This window comes from Syngnathus typhle, linkage group LG8 (assembly GCF_033458585.1).
Source record: "Syngnathus typhle isolate RoL2023-S1 ecotype Sweden linkage group LG8, RoL_Styp_1.0, whole genome shotgun sequence".
Lineage (NCBI taxonomy): Eukaryota > Metazoa > Chordata > Actinopteri > Syngnathiformes > Syngnathidae > Syngnathus > Syngnathus typhle.
The window spans coordinates 6,838,329-6,850,624 of NC_083745.1; the positions used below are offsets into that span (position 1 = coordinate 6,838,329).

Consider the following 12,296-nt stretch of genomic DNA (forward strand, 5'->3'; position numbering starts at 1 on the left):
TAATGGTTCTGACTGCCATGTTCCCTTTCAGTTTTTTTTCTGAGACACAAATCAGGGCAGCATTTCATGTAACGTCCTCCAGCGGAGTTATTGATCCTTTTATCAACAAAGATTTTTCTTTGGTGACCCATGTGCCGCAACATCCTTTGTACATACAGCATCGAATATGAATGAAGTAACCCGTTCTACATGTTGCCTCTGAAGGAACAGCAAGAAGACATCTGTCAAATTTAGCTCTGGCAAAATGACAGAACCAATTACTCTTTAGCTAACGGGAAGAATTCAAAGTATCTTCCATCGCTGCGGTATCTCATCCGCCAGACACAACGAGTACAAAAGAACAAACCGAAAGAGAGCGAGAGATGAGGGTGAAAGATGCCAAGAGCCACCTACGCCGATCTCAGAGGTAGACGGCTAATTAATCTCCCAGCAGGAGGGGAGGGGGATGTCAAAATAGCAAAGCGTGGACCCGAAACGACACTGAGGCAGAGAATGTTCACATTATAATGAGCCAGTGATAGGCAATATAACAATACGTGACTCATAAGAACAGATCATATGTTGTATGATGGAAATCCTGGAAAGCCTTTGTGAGATGTCACGCATAGTGTCAAAACATCAGATCGTTTTTAAACCATGAATAGTAATTAGAAGTAGGACAGAAGTACTGCCTTGAAGTTCTCCTCAAAGATTTTTCCGCCAGCACCAGAAATGCCGTGTGGGGTTGTAACTTTTTTTTTTTTCCCAAAAAGATAAGGTTACTAAGAGAACAATGTCCACCAGTTTGTTAACATGAAGGCAAGACTGGTTTTATTTGGGCAAGAGTATATAGGTGATAGTTGGAGATGATGTCGGACCTCATAGAGTAGAATAAAAAAAAATAAAAAAAATGTGATCATGTTTTGGACCAAATTAAGTTCATCATCTGAGGTTCCACTATTTATTTTTATTTTGTTGTGTAAAATTCTTTATGTCTTGGTTGAATAGATGTCAACTTTAGTGATTTAGTTGATCTTTTTGGAAGTAACACTCACTGAATTAGGCTTTTCAATTAACCTACAATGCAAGTTTCTGAAATGTCTGGGGAAAAAACTAATTCACTACTGGCTATGCCAGTGTATAATTAATTGTGCATTAAAACCGTGTCAAAAAATGTGTAAGTAGATTTGATATAGTCTATTAAAATCAGCAGAATGAGTTGGCTAAAAGTTGATAGATGCTTCCTTAAAACATTTCCACACAAAAAACTCATGGTTAGGTTACACCATTAAAAAGTTCATTTCACAGAGGCTGCTCATGAACGAGACTGTCTCTCGGGTTATTTGAAGCACTGCTATATGAAGCAGAGAGCCTAAAAATAGAAGTGTATGAAAATGTTGTGATCAGCGCTTAATATCCAGGGTAGCATGTACCTGCATCGCTTTGCAAATCCCGCCCCACACACTCAAACAGTCGATGTGCATAGTCACAAAAGCTTGTTAGTGATAAATGTGACATAACAATTAAAGTTTGCATTCTATCACTCATTTTTGCTGTCTCAAACTTGTCAAGTTCTATATGTTGCGTGACATATCTTGTCTGTCAAAGATTTTCAAAATACATGGTGCCCCAACCCCCCAATCACTTCAATTCAGGATTTAAATCTAAATGACAATAAATAAATAAAAATAATGTAAAATCTCAAAGCACTAAAATAAGGCAGAACTTGAATATTTCAAGAGGCTGAAGTCAACAGCGGATGTTCTCAATAAGCCAAGACAGGTTAGATTGGCCTCTGAGGTGAAGCGCACCATCTGTGTTTGCAACATTTGCAGGCAGAGGCTTCTTATGAGGCCTCAAGGTTCTACTTTCATAAGCTTGTATCCCCTTGCAAAAAATACCTTTATCATAAATCAAAAGCATAAACCTCAAACCATGGAGTCAAATGGAGTCTAGGTATCTAAAAAAAAAAAGGATATGAGATCATTCACATTTTTTTTTCAGTCTCTGAACTTGCGTACTTCCAATATTAGTATTTCTGCTCCAATTCTTAGAGAGGCTTTTATATTCACGCATATTACCTTTAGGTTTTGAATTGGTCTATTTGGAGCCCATTTGAGACAAACAGGGTTGAGACTACGGTCCCCGTTCATGACTATTTCATGGATTTTTGGACTCATCTTTAATACAAGACGTTATGCAAGTTTAGAACTATGAGTGGACTTTAAGTGAAAGGCTTGATAAGAACTGGCGGGAGACTTTCTGTCCCTTTGCCCTGACGGCAGCCACATAAGAGGAGGATTTTTTCCCAAAAGTGTCAAACACTAAAGAGGGACGGTGGACCTTAAAGAATTGTCAACACAATCAGTTCCCAAATCACAAACAAGTGCACGTCAACTGTGGTAAGGGGTTAGGGCAAATATTTGAATAATGGAACAGCTTTGCTCTCTTTTGTGTTTCAAGTACGATTACGAAAAAGTTCCAGTGTGGTGACAAAACACACAAACACACACGAGAGGACACACATTGACACACACCACCACCTCACTCCCCATATGCATTTTTAATATGTGCATTTGCTTTGCTTTCTTGCACAGGTCACTCCAATTTTAAGAATACCGACTTAAATAAAAAAAACTAAAACACGTGACAAAGTGGCACACCAAAGGGCACATGGCTATTTCTGTATTGGAGTTAAACAGTTGACTTCCCAAGTGAAATTTCAGGCCTATCTGGATTGCTGCTTTAGAAATTATTTTAGAAATTAATTTAGAAAGTGAATGATAACAAATCTTAACCTATTTAAAAATAATAACGTTGCAATGCGCAGCAATTCCTCTCATGCTACAATAATAGGCAACCGATGTGTCAGACAAGACATGTATTCACTTTTTATATGACGCTGAGCACAGCCACCATCTCACACTCCCATTATGCATTGGGGCTGCATCAGCCCTGCAAGGCGCCACAGTATACTGTATACATAATCAATTATTTTCTTGCGTCATCACTTGCAGGGTAACCTTTACAATGGCACACGCTTAATTGCAAAAGGAACCAAAAGTTATCGCTTGCTGTAATGTTGTACGTTTCACTTTTATCTACTGTACATGTCAGTCCATGTAAAGTAAATCTAGCTTCGTTTGTGGCACTTTACGGAGCTCTTGTGGTCAGCCAGATGTTTATTGATCTGCGAGAGCTCTCTTGAATTTTAAAACCCAGCCTGGGCGCCACTAGTGATCGATCAAAGTACACACAAGCGACGCAAGCTTCGCTTCAGGGAGGATGGATTGCGAGTTAGACGTTGTTTTATTGAGGCAAGTTTACAATTAAAGGCGCTGGCACGCGTTGATCAATTTGATTAATAGCTTTATATTGATCTGTCAACAGATAAATGTGATGCTATCTCAAAGTAGGAGGCAGTCAATTACAAGCACCATGCAGTGCTGAGTTTCTTCCAGAGAGTAGCAAACAGTAGAGGGAGTCCACTTTGTGACACATGGCAAGCATGTACGTGTTTTCCAAGCATAGGAAGAAGCTTGCTGATGCAGGGTCTGATCCAGAGAGGCTTCCCCGCCAGTTTGAATGAAGTGTTTACCAGAGCGGGTCGCCGGGCTGCACCTGCTACCCGTCTTTGTGCTGCCAAGTCCGGCAATGGGGATTCACTCAACAGGAAAGGGCTGCAGAAGCAAATGTTTTTGCAGTGGTGAATATGCTTGTGTTGTGTTCAACACAACTGCTGTCTTACAAATAGCCCACGAGGATTTTTGCACTCCCAAAGAAAAAAACCTAGAAAAAAAAAAATCAAGTCATTATGCAATCCCAGTCATTTTCGAGAACTGGATTTGCGACTGATTACGATTTTCGGTAGTCTTTTGGTCTAGTTTGGTTGTTGGGTTATTATAGTATTAGTAAAATGTCAGCAAGGGCATCGGCTTTGTTTTGAAGCACCCCTCAGCCTATAGTTGAAGTTTTATAGCTCTAATAATAACTGTTTTGTTTCTGTGTTTCTGCTCTCATGTGCCCTTTTTCCAGCAACAAGTAATACTGGCAATAATAATCTCGCTGTTAGCATCCGACAACACGGAGAGACGGAAGTTTTCCTCAGCTGGTGAGGGAGGACATTAAACTGCTAACGAGACAAACCTTTCTCTTAGGACCACTTTTGGACCATTCAACAGGAAGCTAATGTTTACACTGAATAAAAGATGAGAATCTAAATGTCAGGCTCAACACAACACTGTTTGCAAAGTTAGAAAAAAAAGGAATTTTACTTTTTGCGAGCATGATTTCTCGACTTTATGAATTAATCACGGATGAAGGATCACGTGATTTACTCATCGTCAAGTAGTTTGATAACATAATACAAACATAACACTTCACCACACAAAACATACTGTGACCCAAGGTGTGGAGGAGTGACTTATGAACAGTTCAAATTAACAGTTTGTAATAGCATAAAAACGTAATGTTTCTGTTAAATGCAGAAAAAAATGTCGGGAAAACTTTAAAAGCAAAGTCTTTAGAGGTTTATCAAAGGCACCTTAATCTGTAGTTGGTATAAAAGTTATAAGCCCCAATAATGAATTTGAAAGGATTTATTTTCATCTCATTTTCCTCTCACAAATCCCTTGCATTTAAAAAAGGTTGTGTCGACTATTTATATCCACCGTATAAATGTCCAATGAATTTATCTGCATTTCCGTGTGACATAATACACGAGACAAAAATGGCAGCGAGTATACCGTATGTCACCAAAGAGCCCTCTCTCCCCGAACATCTATCTTTGAATATACTACTGTTTATAAATTATGAATGTAAAATGGCTGGCTACTTAAACAAATTCACTAGATAGAGCCAGGACACTAGCATGCCTCTGAGTCAGATCAATACAGAATATACACAGCTTTAATGGCTGTGTCCTTATGATAAGGTTCATTAAATGTATGGTTACAAAATAATCAAGGACGCTAACGGTGGCGTGATGCTTTATTGCAGGTAATTAAAAAGGCAAATTAAGTGTTCAGTGTCGCGGGCTTTGCTTCATTACCTCAATTTTGCTGTCAACTCCAGGCGGTATTCAAGAAAGCACAGATGCCCGTTTTATTGTTGTGGATGCGCCACTTAATTATGAAACGCATACACAGGAGACACACGTAAGGTATTGCCATTTATATATACATTTGGGATTAGCTGTCAACACGCAATTTACGACCAAACACCAAAGCTATTATTTTACAGTTGATGGAAATGTTTGATTTTCTTTCGATACATTTTAGTGCAATTTAAGAAAAAAAATAAACAATAACAATTTCAGGAAAAACTGGGAAATGTTGGAGCCAGACACAATAAATGTGTCCTCACTCAGCTGTGTTGCTATGACAACACACCTACAGCTCTCTTTTTTTTTCTTTTTATCTGAGCAATCTTATGTGCAAATGAAGCCAAACAGCAAAGTCATTTTGTGCAGCAGAAGCTGCTGTTTGAGAAACTTTGTACAGTTAGCTCTTCACCCATCTTACTCTTGTGCTGAATGCAGCCTAATTTCACAAAGGCGGAATCCCATGTGTGAAAGAGGAGCCGGTCAGCACCCAAGTTATTTTGAATCAATCCAAATAGAAATTGCAGCTGGGTCAAGTCGCTGGTGGTACCAATAGAGAAACATCAGCCATAATAAGCCTTAAGTGAACATCTAGGGAGGGAACTTGCAAAACAGAAACAATGTAACGTTATGAAAAGTGCATCATGTGCATTGTGTGCATTATACCCTTGTGGATTGCTAAAGTAATGTTCACATCCCATGAATATGCACAAGCAGTGGACCAAATATGAGTTTAATTTGTTCCATGATAACAGCTGAGTCATACTTAGAGCGGAATGACATTTTTCAAAAGGGCCTAACAGACAAGGTAAGAAAGAGATCGCCAATCTACCCAACACCTACACTCGCTTTTCTTTCTCACCCACCCACCGCAGTGTTAAGTGAAATGAACATGTTTTTCCTCATTCCACAAGAAAGAAATGCAATGCAACTCAGTGTGGTGCTCTACAACGTTTCAATAAAACACCCAAGCAAAACTCCACATTGTGTATGCGCTTGTTAGTTCTTTATCTATAATGTTCGCTATGCTGATAGTAATTTCCAGGAGGCTGCCTTCGCAATTTAACTATTTAATGTATACCAGAAAGATCGATACACCGCTGTGGATCCTTCTCTGCAAGATTGTGAAAGGTCAAACCCCCACCTCCAAGGTCGCTACTCTTATACTACTCTTGCAAGGGAGAAACTCTATCTAGCCTGTGTGATAATGTTTGACCTTGCAGTCTTAACTGAAATCAACTAATATGTAGTATGTGCAAAGAGAGAGAAAGATGGAGAAAGCGCGCCAGAGAGAATAAGAGAGAGAGAGAGAGTTATTAATGCTTTAGAATTTTAGCATTCATAATAAAGGGTGATAACATTTGTCTGATTGATCAATCATATTTAATAGATATATAAATATAACAACGGACACAATTGGACTCGAGGACTACAAAAAGTAGTTGCCGCTGAAGAAATGCAGTTTCTGAGGATAAATATCCCCACCTACTGGATATTAATGGAAGGTGCACTCAAAAGTTGAATGTTTTGAGACAGCAATGTTGTGCAGCATAAATCTCGATCTGAAATCTTGAAACATTGTTGTAGGTATTCAAGGTCAGGCGCAAGTGGGAGACTGTGGAACTTTCTTCTTGATGTGATTAATGTTATTGGGATCACAAGATGATTTAATTCAGAGTAACTCAATTTAAACAGTACTCCTAAAAGCAACCAGTCTTTACAAACTTAATGCATCTGCAAGTTTCAGTTTCTTACATTGCACTAAGAATGAAAAGGTTTTCTAAAATAGTTTTTTTTTAATCGTTTTAAAATTATAACACCAGCGAGTCGTTGTGGAAATGGCATGCCACAGTGGAGTGCGTGCGCATTCTTCTTTACTCCGCCCTTTTATGCAAATTACCTTGTGTATCCGGAAATAAACAGTCCCGTGATGTCAGCTAACTCCGCGTAGCATCGGAATGAGTCGGAGACCGTTCACTCTTCCAAACTCCTGGATCTGTGCTCGCAGTGATCGGCGTAGTTGTCCGGTCATCTGCTAATGTCAGTTCATCCTGAAGCCGAGCGATGTCAGAGTTTATGTTGCCATCCGACGGACGTCAAGGGCGAGTGAATAACACTCACATGACATGACGGAATGCCTTTCGATTAGCAGGTCGGTGTGCTGCCCAGGCTCGCGGACTAGTTAATACGAACATCCGTTACTCGCTTGATGGGAGTCATGTCGCGCTTTGCGCTGAGGCAACTGTCTGATTTGGAGGACTATACCGACAAGAATGAGCTGCACGAGAGTTTAAAGACCGATCATGACAACAGACTCGCAAACGTTCGTCTGAGCGCAGATGGACGTCACGTTCATGTCATCCTCCACAAGCCAAAGGTTGGTCTTGTGACTCTGGACAAGTATGAAAGACCTCAGCTGAGTCAAGTTGAGAGGAAGCTGGATTTGTGTTCCACACAAAGCGTTCCCATTGTGGATCTTTTATATTTGGACACTAATAATAATAATAATGGCATCAACAGGGACTTTGTGACTGTAGCTGTGATTTACGAGAACGGACGATCTGAGTTTTGGCAGTTCCAAGATTCCAAAGGAGGCTGGAGTCCCCTGCAAACAGCCGACTTGTGTAACAGTCCCCGGGCCCGAGTGGTGTCTGTGTGCGCCTGCTCTAATCTAATCGTCTGGTGTGAGGAGAGGCCCCCCTCAGAGAGCTCCCCCATCCTCAGCTCTCCCAGGAGTAAGCTGAGACATTGTATCTGCAGGAGGGACTTTGAGTTGAAGGAGGGGACTGTCATTTTAGGAGGGGTGAAAATCGCCCTCCACAACAACCCTCGATTCAAGGTGGTCGCCTCGGGGCAGTATGTGCACCTCCTTCCGGATGTCAAATTGAAACCACTGAGAAAATTCTTCCTCTCTTGGTGCCCTCGCCAGGACTCCTTCCGGATCAGCACGGTGTGTCAAGCCACCCCCTTGAAAAAACAGTCGACGAAGGAGTCGGACTTTAGGAAACTGATCGCAGACTGTTTAGGGTTTCTGTCTGCGCTTGACCCCCCTGAGATCCTCAATGTCGCTCCTTCGGCTTGTGGAGGATTGCTGCTTCTTCTCAACACGGGCTGGGTGTGTCTCCTGCAAAGCGATGGAGTGCTGCGCCAAATATACAAGATGGCCGACACATGTCCGCTTACATACTCAACACACATCAGCCTCTGCACATACCAGGACACATTGGTGCTGGTCTTCGGCCAAAAACTCTATCTTATTGACTCAAAGTGTGGTAGAGAACTGGAAATAATAACACTAGACAAGGAGGGGTTTTTATTTCCCATAAAAACTGATGGATCACCGCACTTGTTTTCAGTAACTGGACTTTTTCAAGTGGTGCGTCAGGATACAGACAGCATTAACCTAAAACCGAAGTTGCCTTCTTTCACTGCAGCGGAGAACATTCACCCTGGAGCACTCCTGGTGGAAGCCGTGTTTGAGGAGGCATGTAAATATTACCAACAGAGGAGCCTGAGTAGCACCCAACTCACTGTGGACTCCTTAAAGAAAGGAGGGAGATTCCAGGCACCCATCTCTTTAGCATCCATCCTCAATGACTACCTCAGCTCGGGGCCCAAGCAGAACGCAGAAGAGCCATCCCAAAATGGAGAAATTGGAGGCGATGTGGGGGAGGACAAGTTAAAAGTCTCACTGGAGCCTGAGTTGAAGGCCTTAGTGGCTGTGGAAGAGTTGAAGCGGGCTCTGGTGAGGGGCAGCCTGAAAGAAGTGGAGGCACTTTGTGAGAGTCTAGTAGGAAAAGAAATAGCCCGGCTGCTGTGGTCCTCGGAGCTACATCGAGACGACCTGCTCTACCTCAACTCCATCTTCGACGTCTTCCCGTGTCAAGCGTGGAGGGCGGTGCAAGCTGCTCTCCAGCTCCACTACAATGGGGATGGCTCTCTGTCCAGCCAGGCATCTCCAGATGTATGGAAAACTGTCCTTGGTCCCGTGCCGAGTTTCCCAGCTTCAGTCCCACTTACAAACGGTGGGTCAAAGCATAGGAAGAGCTCCAAAGCAGATCACAACGCCAACTGTAGGTCCAAGTCGACAAGCTCCGCTTCACCTGTCGCCCTGCCCGTCTTCGAACTCCTCTGCCATTCGGTGTTACGCTTCCAGCCCACTCAGTTACCGCGTTTCCTCGAGCTCAGCCAGCAGCAGCAGGGTTCAGCCGGACTGGGGCTGAGCCTGGCTGCTTCCACTTGGAGCTTCCCCACCGGTGGAGGAGACAACGGCGAGAACAACGTGCCTCTCTATAAGCGTGCCCTGAGCGTGCTGTCGTCGGCGAGAACACATCGAGACCAGTTGCAGGAACTAGAGGTGGAAGTGTTAATGGTCAGCGGGCGGCCCAACGCCATCCTCCAGGCGTTAAGGATTCTGATTGATCAGCAGCAGTGGGAGAAGGTGACCGAAGTGGCCCAGAAGTTCTGCAAACAGAGTCCCCTGCTGAACAAGGAGATCTTCACTACACTGCTGTGTGAGGTGACCCAGCACAGAGAACTGGACCCCTACCTGGATCTGCTGTGGGCGCTGTGCCCTGAGGACATCACCGTCACCACCATTCTGAACCTGGTACTGAAAAACCTCCCGCCGCCCAGCACGTCGTCCTCTTCGTCCCTTTCCGTGGCCTTCAGGCCCGACTCTTTTCCAGCTCCCTTTGCTGATCCAGAGAGTGGTCAGGTGACCATCGGCCTCCTCAAACCTCTGCTGAGAAAAGTTCTCCAGAGGGAAACCAAGCCCAGCCAGCACTACGCCGACATCCTTCAGTCCCCCTCATCCGTGCCTCCTGCTCCCCCTTGCATGCCCACGGAACCATCCAAGACCAGCACAGACTTACTTGTGGACAGTACCTTGGTTCGTGGTTCTACCTGCTAACAGTCTGATGCGAGCACTTTTTAAAGACTCTTGACAGAGTCTCATCTTTAAAGCGATGACTACTCACCGTGTTACCAAATACGGCCGCTAATTTTAACATGTACATAGTTCGCCTGTAGGAAATAATTTATCCCATCAGTGTTGCATGCATGTGGATGACAAAGTTAATCATTGGCTTCTCACAGTTGTGTTACTATTTCTTTTTCTTAACTTCCACATCTAAGAAGAGATTGTCCCTGAATGCTCTACACTGTCCAATGCTGTCATTGGGCCACCCCCCCCTTTTCCCTCCACCCCTTTCCAGCTCACAAGACATTCCTGACAGAGATGCCAAAGAGACTAATAGTTGAGACTTGCAATTCAATTTGGGAGTAATTCCAGCATGAGGGGGGAGGGGGCACATGGTCTGAGCTATACACAATCTGTGTCTTATCTTTCAGCCTCCGTGCTCTGGTTTGCCATCACCTCAGTCAGCAGTGTTTGCATTACAGTTTTCAAGTGGTTTGCTTTTTTGGTCATGCTGCAGTGCCTCAAATGAAGCATTTAATATGAAGAGATTTGTTGCCCACAAAAAACACAGTTATGACATTTTTGTAACCGTGTCAGACAAGATGGTTGATTTGGTTTGAATGTCATTCCTGTTGAAGTTAAGCACTACTGCAATCAGCTGAGTTCATTTTTAAAGTGCCTACAACAATTTGCTTTTTCTGTCCAGGGAAGGCTCCCTTTTTTGTAAAACTAAGAAAACTGTCAATGTATGTCTGTGTGAACGCTATTAAACTGTTATAAAATGGTTTTGATGCTTTCTTCTTAGTCCTACACTTGCTCACTATTTAACCACATTTTTGTTAAAATATGAACTATATGTATGATTAATGGAATGTTATCTGAGAAAAAAATATGTATAATAAAAATCAGTAGGATAAACTGTTATAGGGTAGTAACTGTTCAAAGTGGGAAAATAAATTTCATTATTAATCCATTTATAAGTACCTACACACAGTTCTGTAGCTGATGTTTTTAGTTTTATTAGCAGAAGCAGAGCATCTCATTCTTCCAGCCAGTGGGCAAGTTCCACATAGGTATGTAAAAGGATCACAGCAGACTGTCAGTAGCAGTCCAAATGTAGAACCAGGGAGTAATCAGAGTGCCCCAAGGGATGCCTGATTGATTTTCCCTTCATGCTTGCAAAGGCAAGGGCCACAACATTCGGTACACTTGGGCTGCACACTCTTAAGGACCGAGCCATCAAGCCAGCTCTAAGATTAACTCACCAGTGATGCGACTATGTGAATTTTCTGTTATTTGTAAGCACAGGCTTGTAGAAACAAAGTATTGCATAATAGATATTTCTGTTTTCCACTTAGTCAAGTCACGGTTTACTGTGACTCTGTGATACATAATTAACATGATGTTTTTCCATAGATGAATGTCAATGAACATAAAGGTCAGAGGTCTGTGTGCTTGTTGTGTGCATGTTGGTTGGTAAAAGGTGTTTTACCCTTTTATTTTTGTTTGTTTGTAACATATTTTGTTAAACTTGCACGACAGCTCAAATTGATGTGAAGATTGATGACTTGTTTGCACGCGTGTGTACTCTACTGCTCTCTGGTGGGTGATCCTGTGAATGAGATCCGTCCGTGAGTCCGTCCTGAAGGCTGTTCAGGTACTGTCGATATGTTGCACATTTCTAATTTTGCATAGGGAAAAAGAAATATTCTATGTGAAAGACACTGATCATGTTAATGTTTCCTCAATAATTATCAACAATAATGGGAGTAAGGAAAAATATACATCTCGATCTTCTCAAAAATCAAACAATAAAAAAGATAGATGTCGATATGCAGAATTATATCTGCGAATCTCTGCAAAGTTGCGTGTACGCGTGACCCTTTATGCACACTGTGATTTGAAAAAACAACAAATAGCTCCCTCTAGCGGACATTATGAAGAAAACATTAAATCAACCACTTTGTTTACACCACTCCAAATAACAATAATAATAATAATAATGATGATATTGGCACATAGTGAGAAATTAAATAAATTATGTTTTTAAAATTTTATCAAATGTGCATATACCATTCCCCCACACTGTATGCATAAAGACTCATCATGTGACTAAATGTGTAATATGATTAAAATATAATAGCATTTTACTTCTCAAAAATTTGGAATAATAAAAAAAAAGACAACTGCAACTGCCAATCCTGCCTATTGGATGCATCTTTGAGATCCCTCCTCTTTCTTTCTCCTCTTTCACCTGAGCCTCATGACTAAACATGCACTCTATGAATATTTACG

General features: G+C 42.1%; 1 protein-coding gene across 1 annotated transcript; it reads left to right on the top strand.

Annotated features, from left to right (window-relative positions):
- Positions 1-6,976: 6,976 nt before the first annotated feature.
- LOC133158468 (BLOC-2 complex member HPS6) lies at positions 6,977-10,785 on the top strand. The gene has a single exon (XM_061285711.1). The coding sequence runs from the start codon at positions 7,290-7,292 to the stop codon at positions 9,990-9,992; it is 2,703 nt and encodes a 900-aa protein (XP_061141695.1). The 5' UTR covers positions 6,977-7,289; the 3' UTR covers positions 9,993-10,785.
- The last annotated feature ends 1,511 nt before the right edge of the window (positions 10,786-12,296 follow it).